The sequence below is a fragment of the Dasypus novemcinctus genome, chromosome 11, assembly GCF_030445035.2.
Source record: "Dasypus novemcinctus isolate mDasNov1 chromosome 11, mDasNov1.1.hap2, whole genome shotgun sequence".
Classification (NCBI taxonomy): Eukaryota; Metazoa; Chordata; class Mammalia; order Cingulata; family Dasypodidae; genus Dasypus; species Dasypus novemcinctus.
This window is the reverse complement of record NC_080683.1, coordinates 20,093,758-20,121,460: the sequence shown is the minus strand read 5'-3', so window position 1 is coordinate 20,121,460 and position 27,703 is coordinate 20,093,758. Positions and strand designations below refer to the sequence as shown.

The 27,703-nt window shown below is 39.1% G+C and overlaps 1 protein-coding gene across 1 annotated transcript; it reads right to left on the bottom strand.

The window, feature by feature from the left end:
- Positions 1–27,703, bottom strand: OPN5 (opsin 5). The gene is made up of 6 exons (XM_004452792.2): positions 27,574–27,703; positions 23,639–23,758; positions 16,914–17,084; positions 13,145–13,479; positions 3,245–3,486; positions 1–64 (listed from the first exon to the last, which is right to left on the bottom strand). The coding sequence occupies exons 1-6, from the start codon at positions 27,701–27,703 to the stop codon at positions 1–3; spliced, it is 1,062 nt and encodes a 353-aa protein (XP_004452849.1).

Genomic DNA, 27,703 nt, shown 5'->3' with positions numbered 1-27,703 from the left:
TCACACCTCTTGATGGATTTCCAGCACAGCAGAAGACTTTCTCACTGTGGTTACAGTATGCAGCCTAAGGTAGAGGAGAAAAAAAATTACACCTTAACATATACATAATTTAATACACTTGACTACATAATTTAATACACTTGACTACCAAGACGATCTGAACTAGAAAGTACAAGATCTGAATTAGAAAGACATGGAAACGAATAATTCGCTGTAGAATGTTCAAAAAAAAAGGAATCCCTTGGGCTGAGATTTCCAAAAACAAACCAACTTGTCTATGGAATGAGTGACTTTCCTGCCCTCTCCTTACAAAATTCCTTTCACACCCAACTGCCTTCAGCTGGACACTGTGACTCAACTAAGTTAAAGGGCATTCTTTGGAAAGACAAGCCTTGCAAACTAAGTTGGGGCGGGGGCATGGTTTGATTACAATAGCAATGCCAGAGTTTTGTTAACCTTTGTTCTCCTTTGTTCTTTACTGAAAAAGGAATAGCAAGTGAAATGTCTCAGTCATTCACTGCACATGCCCGCTGTCTTTCGAGTATTTATTGAGATTGGCCTAGCTTCCACGTGGTTTGTCCTGTCACTGACCGTAGGTGGCCTCATCAGTCTCTATGAAGGCGAGTGAACAGAGCCCTGTGCCTCCAGGAGCTGCACTGCTAAAGTCTGCCTCCCCTGGCTCCAGTTAACTGCCTTCCAAAAAGGGCTTGTGTATGAGAATCATCAGAGGAAGTCAAACAAGCAAAAGAAAACAACTGATGCCCAGACCTAACCCTGGCCAATTAAAGCTAAGTCTCTGCAGGGGGGGTGCAGGCCGCAGTGTTTTTTCAAAGTTCCCCAGTATTTCTATTCCAAAGTTAACACTGAGAGACACCGTTCATATGGAAAGTTCTGGGTAACAAGGTGTGGTAAATACCTTCAAAAGGGTTTCAAAATGGGCGCATTTGTTTTTTTCCTTCGTTCATCAGCTTTTACCAAAATCTCAGGGGACTCAATTCAGGAGAAAAATTAATGTAACTTTTAATGAACTGTTAAAATGACTAAAAATGTATTTCCACAATCTCATCTTTAACACATTAGTTTTTTTTATTTGTCTTTAAAACATCCCCCAAAAGGGTCTCCCATAGTAAGTAAATATATCTCAGAGCTCAGAAAATGAAAAAAAAAAAACAAGAACATCAATTAATCCAATTTAACGCAGTTTAATAGATCTGGTAGTTTATTAAACACTTCCATATCACTTTACCTCAGTCTGTGGGTTCCAATTACCCACCTTCTTAGCTTCTTAATAACAACAAAGATAATTTGGGGGGGGGGGGACTTGGTTTCTTTTGAAAGCAAAAGAGAAACCCACCACCACTTCTGCACATTTCTCAAGCACTCCTAAAATCTGCAATTCATCACATCTCTTTAGAATCCCCTCCCTAAAGGTACTTCAACGTCTGGATGCCAGGGCTCCCCCCACGCCAGCACTACGCCTGAAGCTCCTGAGTAAGGAGAGAGCCCTTGCCCTTCTCTGGCAAAGCAATTGCTACAGTGCATATAAATGGCTGATGGGAACATGTGAACTGAGCCGTCTCTTGGCCGGATGATTTTTCCAAAGCTTTGTGGCCCTGAATCACTTTCTTCCACATACATTTCCCTCTTCCCATAGTTGAGTGTTGAATATTTATGTGCTGTTCATGCTTGTGCAGGAATGTAGAGAACACAGAGTCAGTCCGAGGCAAAATTATGAGGCAGGTGAAACTTGTCTTCAACCATTCCCTTCAAATTCCCCATCTCCTTTAGATGAAGACGTTCCCCGACTGTTTTCTTCCACAGCTGCTCTACTACATGTATTCCTACTACCTGCATTCGTGATAAAGTATTAATAGCTGATAAGGCCAGAGTGCTATTCCTTCCAAAATTAGATGCATTTTAACATTTGAATTTAAATATTCAGTTCAACAGAGAAGCATGAGCCACCAATAATGTGAAAATAAAAGCCACTAGCACTTGTCTCCAAGCCCTTTACACACCCACTTTGTTTAATTCTTACAAAAACCAACCAGAGATAAGCATTGCCATGCCCTCTTCCCAATCCTTAGGTCCTAAGCAGTGAAGTAACATGCCCAAAACGCTGGAGCTATTGCAAACAGCAAAGCTGATCTTAAACCCTGGCTTCTGCCTCCAAACCGTGTGGATTTTTCCACTCTGTCTCAGCAACAACAGCACCTTTAGTCATGTCTGCTTTATAGTCTTTTTTGCTTAATCTTGTACTACATGGTGAGGAAATTAAACTTAAAAAGATTTGTCACTTGCACAAGCATACTGAATGAAAAAGATTAAAAACTCACATATTCCCATAGCTAGCCCCACCTTTTTCTGTTGTCCCCTATTTAAGCAAGAGAGAAATATTGGAAAATATCTAGACATCAAGTGAGGAAGACTTAAGGAGGCTCAGAGACCTGGGCCTCAGCTCCCCTTCATTAGCCCATGAATGCAGGTGCCTGTTTCACTGGCTCCGGGTGGATACAAAAGATCACCAAATGGCCTCAACTCTTTACTCACCTCAAGCCTCTAGGGCCTTTAGGAAAATCGGTGCTGGATCCCCAAACTTATCCATTATATAGCAGAAACAGCATGGATGAAAGAATGTAAATTTTTTATTTCAATCCCTGTTCTGCCACTTGCTGGCTGTGTAAACATGAGCAGCTTACATAATCTCTTTGAGCCCAGTTTCTTCACTGGACAAAGAGAAGGAATACTATGGGGGACTTGGGAAAGGAAAAGAACCTGGCACAAGGTAAAAATGTTATCTTCCTTCCCCCTTTCCTTTACCTCCCCAGCTCTTTTACTCTTGGGCTGAGGTGGAAATGCCCAGACTAAAAACTCTCACTGTTTTGAGATCTTGATTTTGGATCATACAGAGCAGTATTCTTGGGGTAAAATGGATGTAGGGTCAGAAAAGCAAGAGTAAGAGCCATTGTCATATAGTGGTTGCTCAAATGGGAGTAGTTCTGTATCTTAGTTTCACAGGAGCAAAACCCAAATCACTTTTCACACTGTCTACCCACATCATCTAACCCCTACATAGCCAATCACCTGATTTCAGGAATTTTGATGAAGAAAAAGTAAAGTCCTCCTTACATCACACCTCAATGGTGATCTCTAACCCTAAGAAGACAGCACATCTGAATGGCATGAACCCTAGGAGATTTTCAACCAAAGATTATCATTCTTTTCCTAGCTACAGAAATTTTACCTGAAATCTTCCAAAGACTTCTTCTTGGTTGCTCTTAAACCACCAGTTTGGCAACAGGCAAATTTGTAATCGATGACCTGGTAAATGATCGGGTTGTACATTGCTGCTGATTTTGCAAGTAGGGTTGGCACCACAGAGAGCTGTATGGGGATGGAGTCCGGCCTTCCAAAAGCTGACCATACGGACACCACGGCGTAAGGAATCCAGGCAATCAGGAAGCCAGCACAGATCAACATCGCCACCTAGTGAGAGGCACCGGGAAACAGAATCATGAGTCGCAATGGAACAGCCAAGCTAGAAATGATGGGTAGGAGCCGGTAGCCTAGTTACACCCAAGAGAGTCCATCTATGATCTTTCCATTTATCTTGCCCTCAGAAATCATCTCATATTGAATTCTGAGAAGTGGAGCCCAAAGTTATTCCAATTCTTTTTCCCATTTACCACATCCTATCCATTCTCAACTCTAGAATTCAAATGTACCCAAAGTATAATCCTATAAAAGCTGCCCAACTGTGCCTACATTTGGCAAGTAATCATGCAAAAAAGACATCAGTCCTGCTGAGCTTCCCAGACTTCTCAACCCACTTAAAAACTAGACAGAGTATATTCACCTCAATAAAATCTTTAATCTCCCATATCTACCTTGGTTTGGAATTCTAATAAGAATCTTCTTCAGAGATTTATATTAAACGTTATTTCTTTTGGCTCAAGTTTTTCTCAAGTTTGAGGCTTAGATAGTGGAAATTCACTAGACATAAAGTAATATAGAATCCTTGAGCATCAACCAAAAGTGACACAGTTGTATAAAATGAGACTTTTCCATAAAGCACCTTTCTCACTCACAAAATTACCTGAGAGGCATCTTAATTTTCAGAACAAAGAACAATTAGAGATTGGGTTTAAAACACTACCACTAGTTTTTCACAATCTGCAATTAATTCCCTGTGACAATATCCTCCTCTAATGAGTTAACAGATATTCTCCACTGATTTTATAGGTGACCTCACTTATTTTCAAAAAGTCTTTTTTAGGGGGTGGGGGGTATATGGGGACCAAAAATCAGTGATGAGTAGTGAAACCCAAAAATGTTTCACTAATAGTAATTCAAGGGACACTTGTGAACACTTTGGTGTTTTAGAAGTTCAATTGGCTATAAGTTTTCCTTATAACAAAGGCACTTGAGTGCATGTGCCTTTCAATGTGCTTTCCTGAAAGAGAGAGAAGGGAATGAGAGCAGAGCCACCCTGTGCAGGCAATGGCTCCTATTCCTCCGTCTACAAGCCCTGTGGAGCAGCCGGTTTGCAGGGTGTGTCTGCACCATGAACCCCATCTTTGCAGAGTGTGTTGAGGAAGGAGCTTGGAAAATCTGTCCCCAAGTCTCATCAGTTTCTAAAATTCCACCCAAGAAGTTCAAGACACGTCTGTAGAAATTAACAGCAGCACAGAAAAATCTCATAATACCTATTTTACTCCGTTTTGGTAATAGGGCATCTAAATCCCAGACACATGCATCCACAAAGTCCAGATCTCCCACATGCCCTGCAGTCCCGCTTAAGGCTCCTGAGACAAAATTCTCACCAGTGCTTAATAGCTATAAGAGTACTATTGTGTACTATCTCCCTGGGCTTGCTTTTCTGTCTTTCTGCAGAAGCCTAATCAGGAGAAATGTTAGTCTGTTTGGTCTGTGTGTAAATGATATATATGCCTCAAGGCTGCACTGTGAAGGCTTTTTTCCCCCTAAATACCCAAATAAACATTAACTATAGAAATAAAGCCTGCTTTAACATCAATATCCTTTCTCCTTTAATGAGTCATAGGATGATTCCATAGTTTCTCAAAAGCCGTTTTCAGCATTATTTCCAAAGTCATTGACGAAAAATAAATTAGCACTTAGTCCACAGTATTTTCTACATTTTCCATATTGTCTACTTTTATAAGAGTATGGCATGGGGAACAGGAAGGACTGAGGACATTTGTATTATATTAGCCTTTTTAAACGGACATAGGAGTATTAAACATACCATGGATTTTTAACACACAGCAAAGCAATCATTGTGGTTTTCTTGGATTAGAATAAAGCAACATACTTTAAATTGAATGACTTTAAATTTAGTTTCAAGCCAAAAGAGGGATAAAGAATGTAAAAGGTACTACAGAATGTTATTTGTGTTTTTAAAGTGAATGCAGGTTAATATAAGGTATATTATTTTTCTACAACTTTCCTGTCGGCATAGATATTTTTCCATTTTGCTTATTTTCCTCTTTAAAATAATTTAAAAATATATTCCACAAAAGCTTCTAAAGCTTTCTTATTACACTCAGTGTTTTGGCACTTTTTACTCAACTTGGAACCTGTTTAATCTTTTCATCAGTCTGTTTTTCACTTAACTCACATCTAAGTACATCCTCATTTCTATTTTCCAAAATTTCTTTCCCAGATATCCTTAAACCAGTTCTAACACACACATCTGTACCTGCCAATGTTTTCTAAATTGTTTATTTTTTAATGACTTCACTCTGGTCCCTGCCTTCTGGTTCGCTAGGAAAATTTCAAATTCCTAAATTAATTTTGTGAAAGATTGCTCACAGAATGTGTGTTTAGCTTCTACAAAATAATAATGCATCTGCAACTCAGTTCATGTTAAGTAATCCTTGCTGCAGAGGACCAATGCACATAATCTCCAACCATAGTTCAAGCATGCAATAAGTGTCACTTAAGCAATGTTGTCCATACTTGATCAATTCAAAAGAATTAACCAACTAAAGCAAAAATAGAATAGTGAAATGGAAAGTAAATTCTCCAAGTTATATGTGGCTCAGCTTTTAGGGTCACTATATCTGAACCATTCTAGCAGACAGGGTTTCTAAGGAGGGAGGTGTGCTGAGGTAGTGTGGAATAATGGGAAAAGTCAGTGACACGGAGAGTCTCTGGGTTTTAGATTCCAGCTCCTCTGACCAATGGGAGTGGGACAGAATTTCTGATTCTCTAAGAACCACCAGAAGGGATGCCTAATTTCTGCCCCCAGGCTCATTTGTCCAGATATAAATAAAACTTAAGTTAATGTTTGAAGCTATATGCTACATTGAAGAATGAAATAAATGAGAAGGAATGAAACTGCTGTTGAGTTGAAGGTTTTGGGCGGGTCAAAAGATGGAATAAATTCTCCAGCAATAACAAGATGGAATCACATTACAGAACCAGTTAAATAATTGAAAACAAAGATATTTCAGTGGGGAGGGTGAGATAAGGTCGGATGAGGCAGAACCACATCACTGCGTTGAGAGGATAGGAAAGGAGAGGGCTTTCCTGCTTCAGGAGAGGGTACAATTGCTGGAATCAGGGGAATAATGAGATTTGGTGTTTTCTATTTTGGTTGTAGTTAGCAAGTATATGGCTTTGCTCCCAACAAGTGGGAAACTGATATTAAAAGATGGTAAGAGAGCAGTGAATGCCAGTAATGACTATAACCCTCTACAGGTGGGGTGGTCTATCACTGAATGATACTACAAGTGACAGGTAGAAAGCTGGGAGCGTAACAATGTGTTATACTTTCTTTTTTATATATATGGTGACACTTAGCTCTCATGCCACCTTCTAAGAAATTAACTTAACTACTCTAAGCATGTCTTGTTGGTTTCTTCCTTCCTTGTATTTTATCCACAAAATGACAGCTAAAGCAAACTGTCCCAGACCCTCCTTCATACACTTACACAGAAAAACTTCTGAGATCTTTGGTACGTCTACCATATGTTCGCCCTGGTTGTAATCCAAGTAGAAAATATGAATTCATACTAAAAAAAAATTCTGCACTTCCCAGTTGCAATGTTCTCAAATCTTAAAATAACACTACTCTATAAACAAGCAAAAGCTGTGATTGAAAAGAGATGATGCAAATGAAATCATGTCACTTTTGCATCTGTGTTTTGGGGTTTTGGTCTAAAATTGAATACAAGAGTCCCTGACTAGGCAATGGTTGGCTTAAAGAACAGAAAATAATTTATAAGTGTCTGATTCAAAGAAACAGGAAAGACTACACTGTTCATTATAGAAAAATAAAGGTCCTTCAAGTGGGATACCACTGCTAGGAGGGGAAGGAATATTTAAGTAGAGAGGCCAGATGGTTTTAGCAATAAGAAATATTGCCATAGATCTTTAAATAATTGAACCTATCTAGACATTATTATGGAAACTCAGAGTTTTAGAATGTAAGTTAGAGATCATTTAATCCACCTGCCTCCTTTTAAGGAGGAATAAATTGAAGCCGATAGAGATGAAATGATTTGCCCATGATACAACAGTCAGGATTCTGAGTTGCAAGCAACAGAAATGGACTTTGGCTAAGTGAGGCAGAAAAGGAATGTGTTTAAAGGATATTGGCCTCAATTAGAATTGAAGCCAAGCAGACATAAATGTTACCCAAAATTGTGACAGTGAACTGGTTTGGATATGGAAACCAGTGCTGCATTAGTTACAGACTTGGGAGAGAACTCCCTACACTTTGATCTGGTGTCAGTAGTTCCTGAGAGAGGTTGATGTGGGAATGTCTGTTGACTGGAGCCTATCATCCATACCTGTGCTCTAGCTGCAAGGGAATCCTAGAAAGTGAATAACTGGTCTTTTCAGTATCTTTTAAGAGATAATCTTTGCAGAAGCCATTGCAACTTCCACCCACTCTCAGCAAAACCCAAAATGTTCCTCAGACATGAAGAGGGGTTTGCTATTGGCAGCCAAAATAAATGTCAAATGTTGACTAACTGAGATCTCTCAGTAGGTTACTGGTAAAACTGGAACTGACCCCTAGTTTGAAACTTGTTCCATTATTAAGTCACTCTGAACAGATCTTTCTTTCCTTCTTGGGTATAAAGCACTTACATGTTTGAGGCATTGTGTTAGGTCCTTGGGATTCAAAGTAAATAGGACATGGCCACCACCCCCAGGGGCCTTATTCCCTATCAGAACGACAGACATTGAACAAATAATCACCAAAATAATTCTGTAATTATAAATTAATTATAAGCCATGACAAGTTCAATGACATTGACACATAAGAAGGAGGCCTAAAATGAGTTTTGGGAGTGTTTCTCTGAGAAGTGATATTGAAGCTAAGAACAGCTAAGGAGAACCAAAGCATAGTAATTAATTAATTGGTTATTAAAAAGAAGAAGAAAATCAATATAGTTCAGCTTTCTCACAAACTACCCTTAGAGACCTCTCAATTTGAACCCGGAGTGATAAATAACATTCAATGAGCAATAAAGAAGAGTCATGTGAAGGAAACAGAGCTTTACAACTTAGAGTCTTAGAAAGGCTTCACAACTGATGTGAAAAGAACAAAGCAAAAGAGAATGTTCCATCAGGTATGAAAAAAAGGACAGAGGGCCTCATACTCCATGAAAAATGGAACCTGATGGTCAGGGATCAAGGGACCTGTGTACATTCATCACGGTAATTAGATTAACTTAGCTTTTTCTCTCATGGATTCATTTGAGTCATCTTCATTAGCGCCAGGTGGTAGGGACCTGTAGTAAACAGAACAAGCAACACCTGCCATCATCTAGCTTACTATCTTACAAAAAAGAGCAACGGCATGTGATTCAGTAGAGTAAGACAAGCACTCCTAAAGGTAATTTGTCAAATGTTCTGATGGGCCCTGATAGGGAGCCTTAAACTAACCAAGGGAATCACGAAGGCTTTTGGATGGAAATAAGTCTATGATAAGAAAAATCACAGAAATCCAGGTGGCCACGGGATGTGGATATTCACTAGGCCTGGCACATTATAGGTGATCAATATGTGTTGAACAAATGACTATGAGGTAACAACATGAGCAACATTATAATATTGGGAAGAAGTAATCTCTGCTTCTGGTATTTCCTGCCATCTCCATCCTTCCCCTCATTAAAGCAGCAGCCAGAGTATTAGATGTTCACTGTTCCATTGTGGAGAGCTTTTACAATGGAAATACACAAAGAAGTAAAGCATTCATTTCTCCACTTTTGAGTTTCAAAACAGAAATTTGAAATTTGTGGGAGAAATAATAGTTGAGATAAAAAGGGTTTTAAGTTTGAAAAAAATATAATAACTTTGGAAAAACCACAGCCAAAATCCTGAAGGACTCTGGACATTATATTTAATACGTAAACAATTTAGAAGCATATATGTAGATTTAAGAGCCAATTTCCCACCCCAGTGGGTAAAGGACCTAGAGCTCAAAGGTGAGGGAATATGTTAGAGAACTTGATAACTGACACTGAGAAGGCTCTAAACCCACCCCACTGAGCAGAACACCAGCAGCCACGGCTAAGAGCAAGGGAGGAACAGAACCTCAATAGATTTGAGTATCCAAGAGCATAAAATTGTGCCTCACTTTTCAGGGTCCTACCAAATTGCCAACATCCACATGGTAGGCCACATGGGAGGGTGGGGAGCAAGGTAGTGTGTTGAGGAGGGTGCGAAATGACCTGTGACAACTGAGGATAAAGACCAGAGGGATCCTTTGACATCTCAGCAAATGCCACGGTCAATAAAAACAACTGGACCAGAAGCCCCCACAATGGTACCATAGAATTACGAAGGAAAAAAAAAATACAAAACCTGGAATTACACATAGCCTTGGGAAGAAGAGGCTAACTCCTTATGTGGCTGAGTTTATTTTGATTGTCTAATATTAACTTTGTTTACAAGACTAGATGAAAACATAAAAATGAGATTATATTGAATCACAGAAATATGAAAGGAGTCATATTTTTTGCTCACCACTGTTCGTAGTTCCTGAAATTCATAGCTGCTACAAAAACCTAGGAAAAAACCTTTTTTTCAAAAATTTAATTAGTTAAAGGAAAGCTGCAAAATGGAGAAAGATTTGGAAGACCAATTTTTAGCTTGGTAATATCAAACTGTCAGAACGCAGGCCCAGATAACAATGCAACTAGAAAGAAAGAACACAGTAAATGAAATGATTTTGATCCCATAATCCAAGGAGATGGCCTTTAAGTAATAAACCTTTAGACCAGGCTGTTCTGAAGATCAGAAGTACCAAAGAGGATGAGCAAATTGCCAAGCCTGAGAGGTAGCTGAACTCTATAGACCTTGAAAAGGCCTAGTGAGAGGTCATTTGTACTTATTTTTACTAAGTAGGAAAAATCAGGTTTAAATTAAGTAGTAATTAAAGATAGGAAGTTATGTTGTAGGTTAAATGTCTTGCCTTAAAATTTTGTTCAAATGTTAGTGATTAGAAATATTTTATATGTTACTTTAACATAGGTTTTCTAAGTAAAAATAAAATATGAATATATCACATAATATGTAATATAATACGTAAGTTTTACCTGTATGTAGGCATAGCATAAATATGCCTAGACTTTTTATTTAACATCTCTTTGGTTAATCTGGTCTACACAGTCAAGATCAAGGAGTATACTTTTTATTTATCATCTCTTTGATTAAACTTGATCTACACAGTCAAGATCAATGAGTATAGTTTGATTAAAAAACAACCAGCTTCAAAAGCATGATTAAATAAGCTTCCCACCTCTATGAGCTCACAAAGATGCTGGGATAATCTAAAAGGCTAGTTGTGAATAGGTCGAGATGCACAATTCAGCTAGCAGGAGAGAGGATGATGAGGTTACAGATTCGAAGAAACTAGAGAAAGGCCTCATGGAAATGAGGATACAGACTCACTGAGCAAGACCAACAAATATCTCAGAGCCAATAACAACGAGAGAGGAACTTGTGACAACTCAGCATCATAAGGTTATGAATGTTATGATGTAAAAGTATAGGAGCTGAAAGGTAAATTGATTCCACATACCAATATAAGGGAAATCACCATTTCCCCTGGGCTGACCTCCATAAACTATTGAAAAGAAATTTTTTCAGCATTGTTTCATTTCCCCAGTATCTATTACAGTATCTGGTACAGAATGGGATTTGAATTAATTTAGTTTGGATTAAATTTGTTTTTTTAATCACAGATAAGGGCTAAAAAGACAACTGGAAATTAAGAACTTAATGTGATGGTGTTAATGTGTCAACTTAGCTAGGCTATGGTGTCCAGATGTTCGGTGAAACACAGGGTTACTTGTTATTGTGAAGGTATTTCATAGATAGGATTCACTTCTACAATCATTTATTGCATCTATAATCACTTGATTGCATATACAATCAATAAAGGAAATTTGCCTCAGCAGTGTCGGTAATCTCCTCATCCAATCAGTTAGAGGTCTTAAAAGCCAGAACTCAGGACATCAGAAGTCAGAAGAAGTTCTGCCTCAGCTTAAACACTGGCTCTTGCTGGAATTTCCAGCCAGACAGCTTCAGCTTCCCATTTGAAATTCAGATTAGAGACTTCAGCATCACCTTTATTGGATTTGCAGCCTGTGGCCTGTCCTATGGTGTACGGACTTGCCAGCCCTCGTGGTCACATGAGCTAGTTCCTTTTAATATATATATTCTATTGGTTTTGCTTCTCTGGAGAACCTGGCTCATAAAATGATGCCGTGTTTCATGGAAACACATTGCTACTTCATAGACAATTGTAAAATAGAAGTAGATCCATGACTCTGCGTTTTTGCCTAAGAAGAGGGCAAATAATTAGGTAATCAGTATAGGTTTAGAATGGTGCAAACTTCCCTCAAAACTTACTCTAACTCAACATATGGGGGTTTATACAGCAGAGGCCAACTAGAACCATCAAGAATCTCTAGCTCACATTGTGCAACCAAAAGATTCTTGCACAACCTCAAAAAATCGGCAACTTGGATAAAGTAATATTACAACTATGGCCTTGACTTATTAAGGAGCCAGACTTGCCCTGGTAAGTGAACTGTGATACCCTAGACAGGGGTCTCCAGTGTAGGCTGTGAAGACCCTTGAATGTGGACAACATGACTGATGGATTAGAAGATGGAAAGATTAGAATTTCAATCTATATTTGTTATTATTAAAATAACAAAATAGAAATTTGGGTTTGCTAATATTTAATACACAGTTTGATGGTATTACCTATTTGTCATTTATATTAAATATAAATGCTAAAAAATGTGTTTTCACTATAGGGATGAACCATCAAGAAAGTGTGAAGACCACTGTCAGACTTTACCAGGCATTTCTAAGGGGAATAAGGGAAAAAACTGTTTTTTTTAACACCTACTGGGTACGAGGTGACAGGATAACATAGTTCGCCTCATTGAATCCCCACCACAACCAAGTGTTACTATTCCTGTTACACAGGTGAGGAAAAAAAAACTCAAAGAACTTAAGTATAGAGCTCTAGGCTACAAATCTGGTTACAAACCAGTGATGGATCTACACCTGAGTCTGTTTTCAAATGTGTGTTCTTTTCCTTATACCACAGTATCTAAAAGCAGGCAATTCTGAAACTAGCATTTACCAAGGAACCCAATGTTGCAAAAATTGCTCTTGTGTTACGGCAAGCTTCCCATGGGAAAGCAATGAAGCAAACTCTTACTCCGTATGTGAGGTGGCCGGGTGTTCCTAATGAAGACTCACCAAAGTCTATACAAAACAGTAAAGTCTATGGGGCATTTCATGATTCATAAAAATGATTTTTATTGCCAAAGTCATTATTAAGAATCAATAGTACTCTATTCAATAGAGAGAATAAGTCCTCAAAATAAGGCCCCAGTGGTATCACCATACAATCCACTGTGCAAATTTGGTGGGTATTAGAAATGTGTGTGTATGTGTGTGATAGAGACAGAGAAAGGAAGAGAGAGAAACTAAGAGTCAGAAAGTTTAGGTGAAGAATAATGAAGTTTAAAAAAACATAAACCATGGAGATTCTAAGTTCTCCCAGTCTCTAACTTTCCCTATTCTCCTTGCCCTACAAATTTTTCATTTGAAAAACACCTCTGTAAATTATTACCACAGTTACCTTGGTCAGTTTCATTTCCAGCACGTGGCTGCTATGGATCCGACTGTCAAAATGAGCTACTTCTTTGGAGGAGGACTTAACCTTGGCAATGATCTTCACATAGGAGAACACAATCACAGCCGTTGGGAGCAAAAGGCAGAAGAAGAGGATGTTCAGGATGAAAACCTGGCCCCCTACTGAAGCCTGGGCCAGCCACCAGTCCAGGGTGCATGACGTTCCGAAGGGCTCAGGCACGTAGTCCCCCAGACCTACCAAGGGCATGGTGGTCCAGAAGGAAGCATAGGCCCAGATGACTGCCAGGCAGATGTAGGCGTGCTTCCTTTTCAGCCAAACCCCTGGAGGGGGGAGAAAAGCATTACCAGGATGTAATCTGCCCTGCTCCCAAGTACCTCCCCCAGACATATAAAATTCCACTCCAAAGAGTTATTCCTTTGGATTCTGGGAGAAGTGGGCAGAAAACTGAAGCTGAGGGAGAGTGGAGTTAAGAGGAAGAGGTTCCAAGCATGGGCCTTTCTCCAGGAGAATAAAGTCCAAAGAGATTTCAAAGAGTAGGTTTTCTCTAGGCATCCAGAAGCCTTGCAAAGGGAGAAGTAACTAAAGCTTAGAAAGGGGGCAGTGAAAAGGTGAGAGGATGCTGAAGATGAGGAACAATCTTTGGAAAATATCTGGGATGACTTGAGATCCTATCCAATATGAGGCCAGTTGGTAGAATGGAAGGACTAAGCCATCAAAAGCTTGTGTTTGTGGGTCTTCCAAGGTAGAATCCTTTGAGGGAACTGAGAAATGATAAGACATTCCTTGTATTTTTTAAAAACCCTTCTTCCTTTTGTGTCTCTAATCTCATTTGTCTTCTAAGAATTTGTCAAGTGAGGGCTGGTGGGCCATGATTATTACTGTGTATATATAGTGATGTTAAAGTGATTGTCTGTGTATGGTGATTTGTGGAGCAGATTTAGGATCTTCAAACATTATTAAAACAACAGTCGCACTCACACAGCCATAACAGGAGAGGTAGAGAATATAAATAGGTTGTATCATGTTCTGCAAAATTAATTCTGTGTAAATGTTCCTCTGGTTCTTCTGGGGTAAAAAAGACTTCTGTTTTTCAGCACTAGTTTCTGTTAACCAAAAGAGAATCCCAATAGGAAGAAATAGTTCAGTCATCTAAGAACAGCCATAAAGCACTAATGATCATTTTCCAAAGTTCAGAACCACCACCAGACAGGTAGGCCTGATCTACTGCTCCAACCTATGCAGGAAATTACCCCCACACTTCACTTATCACCTTGAGCAAAGAGGGCTAGGGAAGTAAGTCCTTCCTACCTTGACTTTGTAGTAATGGAGAGGAAATATCAAAATAGATGCAATAAAAGCCAAATGGTTTCTTCAACCTAGACTCAGAGCCTGCTTCTGCTTTCCGCAGTACAATGTTTGGGAAATCAGTGAGGCCTAATTCTTTTACTTCTAGTATTTGGCCTTTTACACTTAACCTTTCTAGATACCAGTATTCAAAGCAGTAAAATGGAGGAAGGAAGAATACATTGCTAATTGGGTTTGATGAGAGTTACATGAAATAATGTAAGGGGCCTTCTTTGCAAACTATGAAGCACTACATTAACATGAATTTTTATTCCTGGGTAAGTTAGTTTGTCTCGTTTAGCTCTAACAAGACCTATAACAGAGTGTTCCTATACTCTAGTTTCTCCATGTTTTTAAACACATGGCATTTTGTATCAAAAATGCAAAATTCTCAAGCCCATCCAGATATGGGTACCAATTATGTCAGCTCTTGATTGGCTATTATAACAGATAAAACACTGGCATAATCACATATGTATAGGAAAGTGCATAAGCATATGTATAAGCATTTATGGTTAGGGTTACTTGGTGAGGTGCTTTATACTTACATTCAAGTGTGGTGAAAGGCTGTCAAGTACAGGTGGGAGTAGATTAGTAGATTGGTTCTGTGTTGCTCCAGAAGTCAGAACTAGGACCAATGGGTGGAGATTACTGGGAGGCAGTTTTGTCTCAATATAAGGAATAACATTGTAACAATGAGAGCAGACCAATCAGAGAATGGGCTGCCTTGTACAGTAGTAAGCTCCCCGTCACTGGTCACTGGAATTATTCAAGAAGAGGCAAAATGGCCATCTGTCAGGGATGCCTTCGAACAGCTTACCATATTAAATGGGAGAAAGGTCTACATGTCCCCAAGTGACCTTCTAATTCCAGCATTCTAGGACACTGTGTGAAGAGTTTTATAGTGCTTCAAAAAAGATGAAACCATACCATTGAGGTCTGATTTTAGAAGAAGCTGGAAAATACATACAGTTCCCAAGTGGAGTTATGCCCTGCAATGATTCTGAGGGTGAGCAGCATTATTAATTGATGCAAAGACGCAACTCAAGAAAACACTTTAAAAGCAGAGACATCAAGGTTTAGTATCCCTTGAAAATTCCCAGGAAGTTGAGCTTTCAGCCTTCTCTTCTAGAAAATCTATAGTTAAATTAATTACATTATAATTTAATTATACAAATAAGGTGATAAGCTTATAGAAAGAATATGACTCTGCTGTCATCAAAAATACGTAGAATTGTATGTTTTTTATCCTAATGGAAATTTTGATTCAAGCTATTTCTGTTAGGAGTTTTTAACAGTTTACAAAAAGAAATGTAACTTAAAAATATGAGTACTAGATCATGAAGATGGTGGTCCATGACCCCTCCCATCATGCATGGTTTCCATGTGGTTTGGGGGCTGTACCTTTTTTTTTTTCTTATGGGGGAGAGTAGTTTGAATTGGGTACCTCATCTCAGGCACTGAACTCTCTGGATCACTGGCCACGAGCCTGTTCTAAGCTCCAGCTAAGGAGGCATCCGCTGGGTGGCTGTGACCTTTTAAATGGTGAGGGAAAATTCTGCCACATTGAGAGGGTCAAGGCAACCCAATTTCTACCTCAGTCTCCAAGGCACTGCTCTGTCTCTATGGTTGCAACCACTCTGATAGACAGATTTTGTGAAACACCACAGAGACGACTTTATCCAGAAGGAATCAGCACTATTCCCTGGTTGTACCTGATTCTCAATATTAAACAAAAAGGCCCAAATGCTACTCGCTTAGGTCCATAAGTTCCCAAATACCCAAGAAGCAAGAGTACTAAAATTATTTTAACATGTAGAATGGTCTAATCATTAAAATTAAAAAATTTATTCTCTGAATACTTGCTTATTGCCACCATATTAAAACTTTAGGTAAAAAAGTGCTGAGTGATATTTCTGTGTGTATGTGTCCTTTCTTGCAAGAGCAGCTGCATGGATGACTACCTTGGAGGTGAAGATCTTGAAAATCACAGGGTGCCTGAGTCCTAAGGGAGAATCATAAACATCTTGCCTTGTCATTACACCTAGTATGTGGGGAACCAGCTAAACATCTTGGACCTAACATCCTTTCACTACATTTTATTTCTTTCATTTGCATGGCAAAACATGGAAGAAGCTTATACATTTTAAACAAGAAAATGGTATTTTTAAAGCACTGTAGCAAAACACCAGATATTACTATAAAGTAGTCATATTAAAAGCAACCTACACTGACATGGGTTTAAATTCTTAAACATAAGTTAGAATAAAATAGGCTATAAATAGAAATACTCTTGGTCTCTGAGGATATTAATCACTTTATTTCATCACATATGTGCAAAACACATACATCTCTGATACTCAGTCCACCTAGCTTTGACTATCAGGGAACGAGAAACCTTCCTACTTACCATAAGATAAATAGCAGATTTTCAGGTATCGATCCAGGCTGACAGCAGTCATGGTAATAAGGCTTCCACAGCCAAAGAAAAATCCAGCCCATCCATACCAGCGGCAGCCAATCCAGCCAAACACCCAGCGGTGACAGAAGCAAGAGATGATGGTGAAAGGCTTGCCTACAACTAGAGCGCCAAGCAATTTGTCAAGGGAAGTATCCCTCCAATTAAAATTTCCCCACCTACCTCAACACACCTAGTCCTCCCTTTTCCCCTCAAGCACAGAGGTATTTGTGAAAATGCATGCACACACACACTCATAATTTCTGGGTTAATAATACTATGCTGTTAACTCTGAATAAACTGAGTTTGAAGTTACTCAGAGGGGTTTTTGATCATTCTTATAAAATAAAGAACACAGGAAGACTTTTAAAAATTATCATATTACTGTCTTGAAAAAATGCAGCATCAGGGAATACAAGAAATGTGATTTCAGCAGACAAATAAAAGATCTAGTCACTCTTAATTTTGTACCAAAAAGCTCATTTTAAAGTTAAGAGGAAAGTGCAAAGTATCCATAGGGAAATCTCTGAGAGAAAATTTTCTCTTCAACATATTTTCTGTTTTTTCCACTAGAGTGCCTAATGCTCCATTTCTTTTCTTCCCTCCAAAGGTGCACAGTGAAGCATGAGTAAACAAAAAAGCATTCATAGGAAGTAAGTTTTTGTCTTGTTTTAATATTTTTAATTAGAAAAGTTGTAGGCTTACAGAAAAATCATGTAAAAAATACAGTATAAAGTTTTCACAAGGAACTAGGTTTTGTACAATGCACTTCAGCATTTTGCAAAGGGATGTCCTGCAAAACAGTGATCCCATGAGTTGGTCTCCAAAATAAACAAATGAAAAAGAACATCTCCATAACCAAATAATATTGGGAAAAACATTTCACTCTGATGGATGGTGGTGGTGGTGGGGTGGTGTATAGGAACCCTGTATTTTATGAATGATTGTTCTCTAAACAAGTTTTCTATAAAGAAAAAAAATGTGCAAGGTTACCTATTACATATATTTCTTGGCAATCAAAATTTAGGGGTCCAAAAACGACCAAATGTCAGAGAGATGACTAACTGTGTGTATCAGAGTTGTCCAAATGTACTCCACTACGGAGTCCTGCATACATTAATTATGCTTTAGGAAATGCTGCTCCACTGCTTACTAAGGATGTTCTCCTTCCACTAGGGAGCATTCCTTAAAATAAGACAAAGAATATATCAGCCCTGAACTGATATTGATACAAGGAATTCTTAACTACATGTGTAGCATGCATACATTCCTCAGAGTAGCCACCTGGTCATTCAAAGACAACAGGAATGTTTCTTTGCCATTTGTGTACCCAATTGTGCCAGTATTGTTATGAATAGACCCTTTCCCCACAAACTACAATGCTGCTCTGTAATTTAGAAGCCACAAATGTGTGGGACTGTTTCAGCGTTCTTTATTCTGTTCCATTGGTCTATTTATCTACTCTGAAACATATCATACTGTCTTAATTATTATAGCTTTATACTAACAGGCAAGTCTTCCAACTTTCTCCTCTTCTTTTTTTTTACTATTTTGGGGCCTGTGGTCTACTGTACAAATCTTAGAATCTGCTTGTCAAGTTCCATAAAGCATCCTATTAGGGATTTTTAAATGGAAATACAATGAATCTATAGATTAATTTGGGAAGAATTTGCATCTTTATAATTTTCACAAGTATAGTATTTCCTTAATTTTGGTTTTATTTGATGTTTTCCAAAAAGTTTTATAAGATTCTTTATAAAGAACTTGCACATTTTTATGGATTTGTTCATAGTATTTTCATATATTTTGTACAACAAATGGTACCCTATTTCTCTACTTTTTCTGTTTTGTTGGTGGTGTACAGAAATGCCTTTCATTTTTAGTCATCTTACATCTAGTAACCATGATAAATGTGCGCCTTACTTGTAATATTTTATCTAAGTATTCATTTTTACTTTCTAGGTCGACAAGTATACCACCTACTAATAATGGCAGGTTTCATTCTTTTGAATTATTTTTCTTATAATAGTACAATGTCCTAGGATTTTCAGCACAATCTTGAATAGAAGTAATGATAGTAGGCATCCATATCTTGTAGATGACTTTAAAAGGAATGATTTTAATGTTTCATTATTACATATGATATTTCCTCTGGGTTTTATTGCTACCTGTTATCAGCCAAAAAGTTCCTTTATAGTACTATAATAGTTTTCTAAAAATTGTGTGTAGTTTTTTTAGCCATAAATAGATGCTAAGTTTTATTGAATACTTTCTCTGCATCTGCTGAGGTGATCATATTTTTTTTCCCTCATTTAATCTTTTAATGCAAGTTTTTAATAGATTGATGTTGGAATACACTTACATTCCTGGGAAGTAAGCACTTTTTCATAATAAGAACTTCCACAAAATTGTCTTAACCAATGGAGGAAGGAGAAGGGGGAAAGAAGGATGAAGAGGAAAAGGAGAAAGAGAAAAATAAAGACCAGGGAATGGTGATTTTCGTCCACTTATCTCCTTTCCCCAAAAGCCCCACCTTAGGATCTTAGTGGAGAGGCAGGAGAGTCTTCCGGTGAAAAAGAGAACTTGGTTTCTTACACCCTGAGGGAACATTGTGGTTTAAGAGTTAAGTATCTGTGAAAGAGGTTGAGAGCGGAGAGAATGAGAGCACTCCTTCAGAGGAAGCCTTAATTACAGAACCAAGCAGTGAGCCACTGCTGATGAACAGTGCTCTGGAGCACTAAGACTAGAAAGTGCAGGTGAAGAGGGTGGTGTCAGCTGGAACAACTTCCAACTCCCTTCTTGGAAATCTGAAATGGTCCTCTTACTTATTTAAATATATATATACACATATACATAATTTGTCTTTTAGTATTTCCTTGTTGTTATTATCAATTTCTTAAAAAACATATTTAGGAAACTCCAGAGAGTTGAGTGCTTGCAGGACAAGCAAAAAAGATGTTCTGAGTGAGGGGCAGAGAAAGATAATATTAGAAAGGGAAGGGATTTTAATAATCATTCAGTCCATCAACTTTCAAATGCTCCTATCCAGAGCCCTAGAAACTTATGAGTGTGTGTGTGTGTGTGTGTCTTGGAAGGGAGGTGAATAGACCGTTGTGGGGAAGAGATACTAAGCAGCTGAAGCTCCTTTCCCCACATTGTTTCAATCAGAGATCTCCTTTCATCAGTTTCGTATAGTCATCTTCTAAGTCAGGGTTCTTAACAAGGGATCAGTGAGCTTGAATTGAAATTTAAAAAAAAAAAGCATTACTCTTGTGGGGACGTGTTGGTGCAGGTGTGATATATTTATTATATAATACACAATTTAGTGTGGACTAAGTAAAGGGGTCCGTGGTTTTCACCTGACTGGCAAAGGGAACTCGGGAACAAAAATGTTTAAGAACCCCTGTTCTAAGTCAAACTCTTTGTCAAAGAAAAGAATTCACTATTTATCTCTTTTAGAAGACAACAATAAAAATTAATTAATTTTTTAAAAAAGAATTTGTTTTAAAAAAAATGGCTTTGGAGTGGATGTAGTTCAAAGTGATTCAGCGCCTGCTTGCCATGTACAAGGTCCTCCTAAAAAACAAACAAACAAACAAAAAACAACTCTCACTGGGGAGCGGATATAGCTCAGTGGTTTGAGTGCCTGCTTCCCAGGTCCTAGGTTCAATCCCTGGTACCTCCTTAAAAAAATAATAAAATGGCTTAAGAACCCATTATTAAATACCTTCCTTTTAAGATTGGGACAAGATTTCTACATGGTTTCTTCTGTTTTAGTGGATTTCTTCTTTATTTATTTCTCTGTTGAGTTACATTTTATTCAGACAAGAGAGAGTAACTTCAGAGAGGTATTAAACCCAACCTATTTACAGCCAGACCTAGATTTCTGGGATTTTAACTATTCATTCCTCCATTAGATTTTCCCCTCCCAAGTATGCACGTAATTACTACATGGTATGGGGGAGCTACTGTTAGTCCAGCTAATTAACAACTAACATTATTTATTGCATTCCTTCTATAACCTAAACACACATCTCAAATTGTCTAGACACATTCCAGCTGGTAGTCTGCGAGCCCTCAGAATAGAGCTGCAAAATCCAAGTTCGTCTGACTCAATCATTGGGGAAAACTGAATATAAATAACTTTATACAACAAATTATTTAGTGCTTACCATGTAACAAGCACAAAGCAAGGTGCTACAAACAAGTGGAGAGCAAGGTTGACAAATGTACATTCTAGTAGGGGAGAACAGACAAAAACAGTACATTTGTAATATAAGACCTGACTAGATGGAATGAGAGGGCATGACTAGTGCTGTGAAGGAAACTAGAGCAGAGTAAGGCGGAGGGAGGGAGAGAGAAGTGATTGTTTTATTAATACAAAAGGGGGTCAGGGACGGCCTCTCTGATAAAGTGACATTTAGGTCAATGCCTTAGTAAATGAGAGAGAACTCAGGCAAATATCTAGGCCAAAGGAGACAGTAAACAGAAAGGCTTGAGGTGGCCATCTGCTTGGTGGGTGCCTGAGGCAACTAGAAGCCAAGTGAAAGCCATGTGGATGGAGTGAAATTAGCGTCTGTTGTACCTGGAAACCCGATTAGCAAAAGCTCTTTGAAGCTTGCTTTTGGAGTGGAGCTTTGACGAGCTTTCGGATGCCATCTAGAGCACCTCTTCCTTCTTCAATTATTAAAATATTCACATTACCATCATTGGAGGAGTTGTTTTGCTTTGCTTTGTTCTAAATGTCAATCTCCAGGGCTCCAATCCCCAGATATTCAGATTTAATTGATCTGGGGAGAACCTAGACATCTATAGTTTTGTGGGCTTTTTTCCAAATTCCCCAGGCGATTTTAATATTTATCCAGAGCCACTGGTATTTAGACAAGTATAAGTGGCATAGATCCAATACACCGGGTCTGTAGGACGTGCATCTTCAAGGTGTTTATAATGGAGTATAATTGACCAAGAAAAAGCAAAAGAGATTTAATTTTTTTATCATTTATTGAAAAGGAAAAGTATCTCAGATATATTCAAAATTTGGAGAAATGATCTGAGTTTATCAGCGAAAGTTATCAAATAGAAGAAATTACTTTCTGGTGAATTATTCTAAAGACATGCACAGTGCAATGAGGCGCTTTTTGCCAATCTACTGGCTTGTTTGAAAGCATTTTCAATGTATTGTACCAAACAGAGATCTTTTGGTTCAAGCCTAATCTAATTCAACCTTAAGCAGAAGCCTGGTATTATTTACTGGTGAAGGGTGTGACTGAAATGACAGATTTCATTCAAACATTTTACTTTTATGACCAGGGCGAAAGGCTTCAGGGGCCAGCTGGGTGGCTGACCAGGGAAGCTATCATTCATATCACGACACCGCCACCGTGTGGCAGGCGTGCAAAACGGCAGCCATTTGTGCAGCCTGGTAAATTCCAGGAAATTCCTGCCAACTACTTTCCAGAAAGGGGCCTGACATGTCGTGCTCTTTCAATGTACAGTGTATTTCCCACAAGAGGTCCTGGTATCTAAACCCGTCCACACTGAGTAAAGCCTGTCCAAGAACCAAGGCGATCCAAACTCTCAATAAGAGCCCACACGTCTACTGCTGTGTGATAAATACAAGTGTCATCATAAGTAGAGGACTATTAAGCCTTGTTGTAGATTGGCAGTCCAGAATTTTAAAAATCCATATATGAATAGCTGGAAAACTGCTTAAAGGTTAAAGATGGGAAGAGGAGCTGATGTCTATGGTTGAAACAAAATTATGGTTGAAACCCTAATAACCTAGACACTGTGCTCAATAACAGAATGCTAGGGCCTAAAGCACACCAGAGCGCTGCTAGGCAACCCTGGAAATTTATAGATGAAAACAAAGGGAGAGGAGTTATCCAAAATCAATCATATTTTTTAAAAAGAATCATATGGAAAGGCGAAATTTTATTTTTTCCAGCTCCTCCTTGCTGGGTTATCAGAGAGGCAAAAGAAGCAAGAAAGAAATCAATAGTCCTCAATTCTGGCTGCACATAAAACAACTGAGGTTTCTAAATTTAAACGTCCTGATGCTCCGGCCACACTCTCAACCAATTAAATCAAAATCTCTGGGTATGGACCCAGGCATGAGTAGTTTTTTAAGCTCCTCAAATGTTTTTTGAACAGCAAAACCACTGTACTAGAAGCTTCCTACACGTGCACCCTACGCCACACTTAAATCCACCTCTGGCAGGGCAGCTCTTTCCACCTCCTATACACACCTATTAGACTGTGTTAGCCCACTTGGGCTAGCATTTACCCTTCAAGACCCTCTCCCCTGGATGCTTATTTTTAAATCTATTTCCACAGGATGGCAGGGGTGTGTCAGAGCTCAGAGCAGTGGTCTGGAACGTGCTTTTAAGTTTCTGTATTCTGATTCATCCAGCCTACTACACATTGAGCTATCTACAGCAGCAGGTATTATTCAGCATCTAACATGCCTGGCACATAGAAAGGATTCAATAAATGTTGAAAGAATGAATAAATGAATGATCTCTTTCGCTAGGTTACACTCCATTGCATTGACTTACTACAAACGGGGTAAAGATGACTTGTGAAGGGAAGGTGGGGGACAACCTCTGGGTCAGTGAATAATTTCAGATGGGGAATACATTAAGTCCACAAAGAAGAAAACGGCATGGTAGTATTACCTGAAATCCCCAGGTCACAGACGGCTAAATTGATAGTCATTATTTCAGCAGGTCTCAGCTTCTTCTTTCGTTTAGAAGACATGTAAAGGACATACCCATTTCCAAATGTAGACAGAATCCCTACAAGGAAAAAATATAAGTTCCCATGGTTAAAATGAGGATGGAGAGTTCACTCGGCTATAAAACCCTTCTCAATTTCATATATGGACACCATAGATTTAGAGAGGGAAGGGTAGTGAGAGGACTCTAAATAAAAATCTAAATTAAGAAGATGAAAGAAACAGCGTGAGTTGTGAGTGGCAGGCAAGGACTGGGCTGCCTCCAAAGGGAGAGGATTCCGAGGTTATGAGATTGAACTTACCCAGGAAAGGAACCAAGAACTTCCCAGTGGAGCTCGGGAGGGCGTGGGAATCCCGACGGTCAGTTCTTGTACTGGCCCCCAGGTGGAGTATTTTTCTGAGCCATTTTTAGAAATTATTGGATTTATAGAAATTCCTTCCTCTAATCAGTAGTAGGGTTAATCCCTTGGCTCTTGGTACATTCTGAAGATGAGGAGACCCAACAAAAGAGGTGCCTTTTACTCTCACTGTGGACTCCTGGGAGAGCGCCAGCATTCAGGAGAGGCAAGAGGCTGGAGATGGGGCCGGCAAGGACCCCTGGAAGGAAAGGGAACCCTCGTGGAGCCGGATCCCAGGACGTCTGCCTCCCATGGACACAAGGACAATGGGTGGCTGGCAGACAGTACAGCTTTGACTGCTCCTGGACTAAGTATCAAGGGGAAGTGGGAGACCAAAGATGCTATGGGCTCTCCCCCTCCCACCAAAGGGAGAGAAAGTGACCCTCAACCCACCAAACCTACAAAAATGGCATAAACGTGTTCCCATTTTTTTAATATCCTTTTATTAATGACTAATTGGCTTTGGCATCACAATGAAACTGTGCAAAGGTTCTTACAAACCCAATTTAAATCCAAAACGTCCCAATCCCTACTGACTTTAAGAAAAGAATACACCTACTTCCATAGCTTAACATGTAGAGTAGATTTCTTCAGGAATTCTTGCTTCATAGTGTAGCTGTGTATAAATGAGAATCTGGTACAGCTGCCTTTGGTAGTAAGGAATAAGGAGAGTATTAACAGGAGAAACCCAGATTTTTGTATTTAACTTCTACTTCTCCACCACAGTTCATTTTGGGGGCAAGGAAAGGACTGTGTGTTTCAGCTGATGGTATGAAACCACCAGGAGCTAACTGCATTGTGCTCTTGGGAAACTCAGACTCCCTGGAGTCAGTGCTGCCTCATGGGTCATTTAAACCACTTTAGCTTTCTTAAGGCAGAAGAGAAGATAAAACAGAAAAGCTTATAGAGTTCTAGAACAAATCAGCGAAAATGAAACCTACGCCTCATTCAGGAAAACCAGCCAGCAAGGCAGAGTGGGAAAGTAAAACGTGAAAGCATGGCTTGAAAAAGCATACACAAAGGCCACCTACTTTGTATCTGAACAGTAAGCATGCTTAGGCACTCCATACGCAAGGTTCATCGAAACACACTTCACTCTCAGCTCCCAATCCACATCTGGCTTTGTCTACATTTCTTTTGAATTTATTAATTTTCTTACTTTTCCTTAATTTTTTTACTAACTGCTTCACAGGGCTTCACCCAGTGCCCACATCATTATCAATGTAGTCATCTCTCTGTTAACTACGTGTAGATCATTCACTCTCTAAACCCATAGGAGATGTTGATCTGTCAGTGAATATTAAAAGAATGCAAACTTATTTTTAATACTAGTTGAAGTAAAAACAAGATAAAAAAAGGTAAGGACGGGGGGGGGGGTAGCATTTTTAGATTAGCAAAATCTTGGGTCTCTCTATGAATATGGGGAAAAAAAACTTAACTCCCACATACAGCCTGTTAATAAACTTACTAAGTATTTACAACAGTAGTAAAAGAGTGGAGGGTGAAGAATGGGTCTTTAAGTTTGTTGTCCCTCCATTCCAAACGCAAACCTATCTTTTCATCGTCCCATTCCAGTATGTAATAAAGCTCACCAAAAATACTGCTCATTCCACCCTGGTTCTTTAAAAGGAATCTGGGCCGGTCCACACAAAAGTACCCTACGAGGGGGGTGAAAACCTGTCTCCAGAGACAAGCTCCAACCCAAGCAGGACGCAGGACGTGCCCTGCGCTCCGGGAGACCCGCGCTGCCCTCAGAGCATCTGCCCCGAAACATGCCTTGGCTTTCCCCGACTCCTGATTCACCGGATGCTCCCCGTGCTCGGGAATTCTTTCAGGATGTGCTTCCTCCCTCCGCCTCCGCACTCTCACTTGAACCTGCTGGTGGATCTTCCTGCCACCCCCAAGGCGTCGGGCGAGAGGCTCCCGCGATCCTCCACCCACACAGCCTGGTGCCTCTCTTCCCCCACCCTTCCTGCCTCGGTAGGGGGTGGACTAATATTCCAAGTTATAGGCCCTTCTTTTTAATTCGTTCCTTGCAGCTGATTGAGACAAATTAAATTCAATTTGGAAGACACTTATTTTTGCTGACTTTTCTGATAATTCGAAGTACTTAGATTTAATTAAAATGCAACGTGGATGTTAAAACAACCTAATCCCTGTGTGGGCAGAGAGCTTGCCCAGTTTGGTCACTGCTGTATTCCCAGCAACTTAAATGGTGGCAAAGAGGGGACGCTCAATATATATTTGTATTTGAAAGGGCATGGAGTCTATTTATAAGAAATAGAATTTAAATTACTGGGCCGTTAATAATAAAGACAAAGACACAGGGAACCACTTGGCAGAAGAATTTCTGATTCAGACTGGTAGATTCCTTTTACCTCAAACAGACATAGCTCTCAAGAGCATTCTAATGAATTTTGCTAATTTTAGGAGAAAGAGTGAGATCCTTAGACAGTAATAAAGAGAGAGAGAGATTGAGAGAGAGAGAGAAAGCTCGACTCAACATCTAACATGTTCAAAAAGATTAAAGGCTGACACACCTAAAGACATAACCCACCTGCAATTGGTTCCCACATTTAAAGCAACCATTTTAAATGCACGAAAAAAATATAGCGATTAAAGACCAATTGTCTAAACCAGTACAGTCCAATAGAATATAATGTAAACCAGAAATGCGAGCCACAAATGTATTTTAAATTTTTTCAATAGCAACAGCAAAGTAATTATTCACTTTAAAATTTATTGCAATATTTGACATTATTTTTTCTGGTACTAAGTCTTCAATATCCATTGTGTATTTTATTCTACAGCGCATCTCAAATTGGCGAATTCACAGTTCAAGTGCTCAGGTGCCAATGTGGAGAGTGGCCGCTGCACTGGATACCACAGATCTGGAACCAAAGTCACCATCTTGTGGATTATGCACAAAACTCTTTTGACCCTGGACTGACTTCCATTTGTCACTAGTATATGTTTTCAGCTCTCACCAAAATCACTTAGGCATGCTGCAGTGATGTCACCATAGCGGTGGGTCAGCACTTCCTCAGTTGTGAAAAGAGGAGGCTGAACTAGATGAGTTTGAAAGTTCCTTCTGCATCTATAATTTTATAATTATACCAAAAGTGTTTATAAAGTAAAAGCACTCTGTTTAAATAAGATTTATGTTCATTAAGTTTGTTTTTTAGAAGATAAACCTACTACCATTTAAGCAAAATGAAATACAGTCTCAAGAGAAACTGCTTTGCTCTTAAAGTTCTTTGGATTATCTGTGGTATATTTATCCCAATAGATGATTAAACATTGTTTTCACAAACCATTTGCTGAGCTCCATAATGCATCCCCAATCTGTTCCCTTCCTCCCACTCCCCACCTCTATTAAAAATATCCACATAATTGTTCGAATCTTAGTGCAAAATCAATGTGTTAGTTCATGATTTTTCTGGTGCAGCCTTTGCTCAGAAGAATTAAGGATGCTTACCAATGATTGTTAGATAAAAGCCAGCCACTAAGTCTGCTTCCCAGGAAAGTTTGGATGCAAAGGGATCCCCATCTCGAAGGTAATGTGGGAGGCGGTCGTCCTGGGGCAGGGCAGTGTGGTTTAATGCCAT

What these genes read in the sequence shown, in the direction of transcription:
- OPN5 (XM_004452792.2), bottom strand. Translation starts at nt 27,703, where the DNA reads ATGGCATTAAACCACACTGCCCTGCCCCAGGACGACCGCCTCCCACAT. An exon ending in CTTTTATCTAACAATCATTG is followed by an intron (nt 23,759 to 27,573) that starts GTAAGCATCCTT and finishes TTTTCCTTGTAG; the next exon opens with GGATTCTGTCTACATTTGGA. An exon ending in CTGTGACCTGGGGATTTCAG is followed by an intron (nt 17,085 to 23,638) that starts GTAATACTACCA and finishes TTGGCGCTCTAG; the next exon opens with TTGTAGGCAAGCCTTTCACC.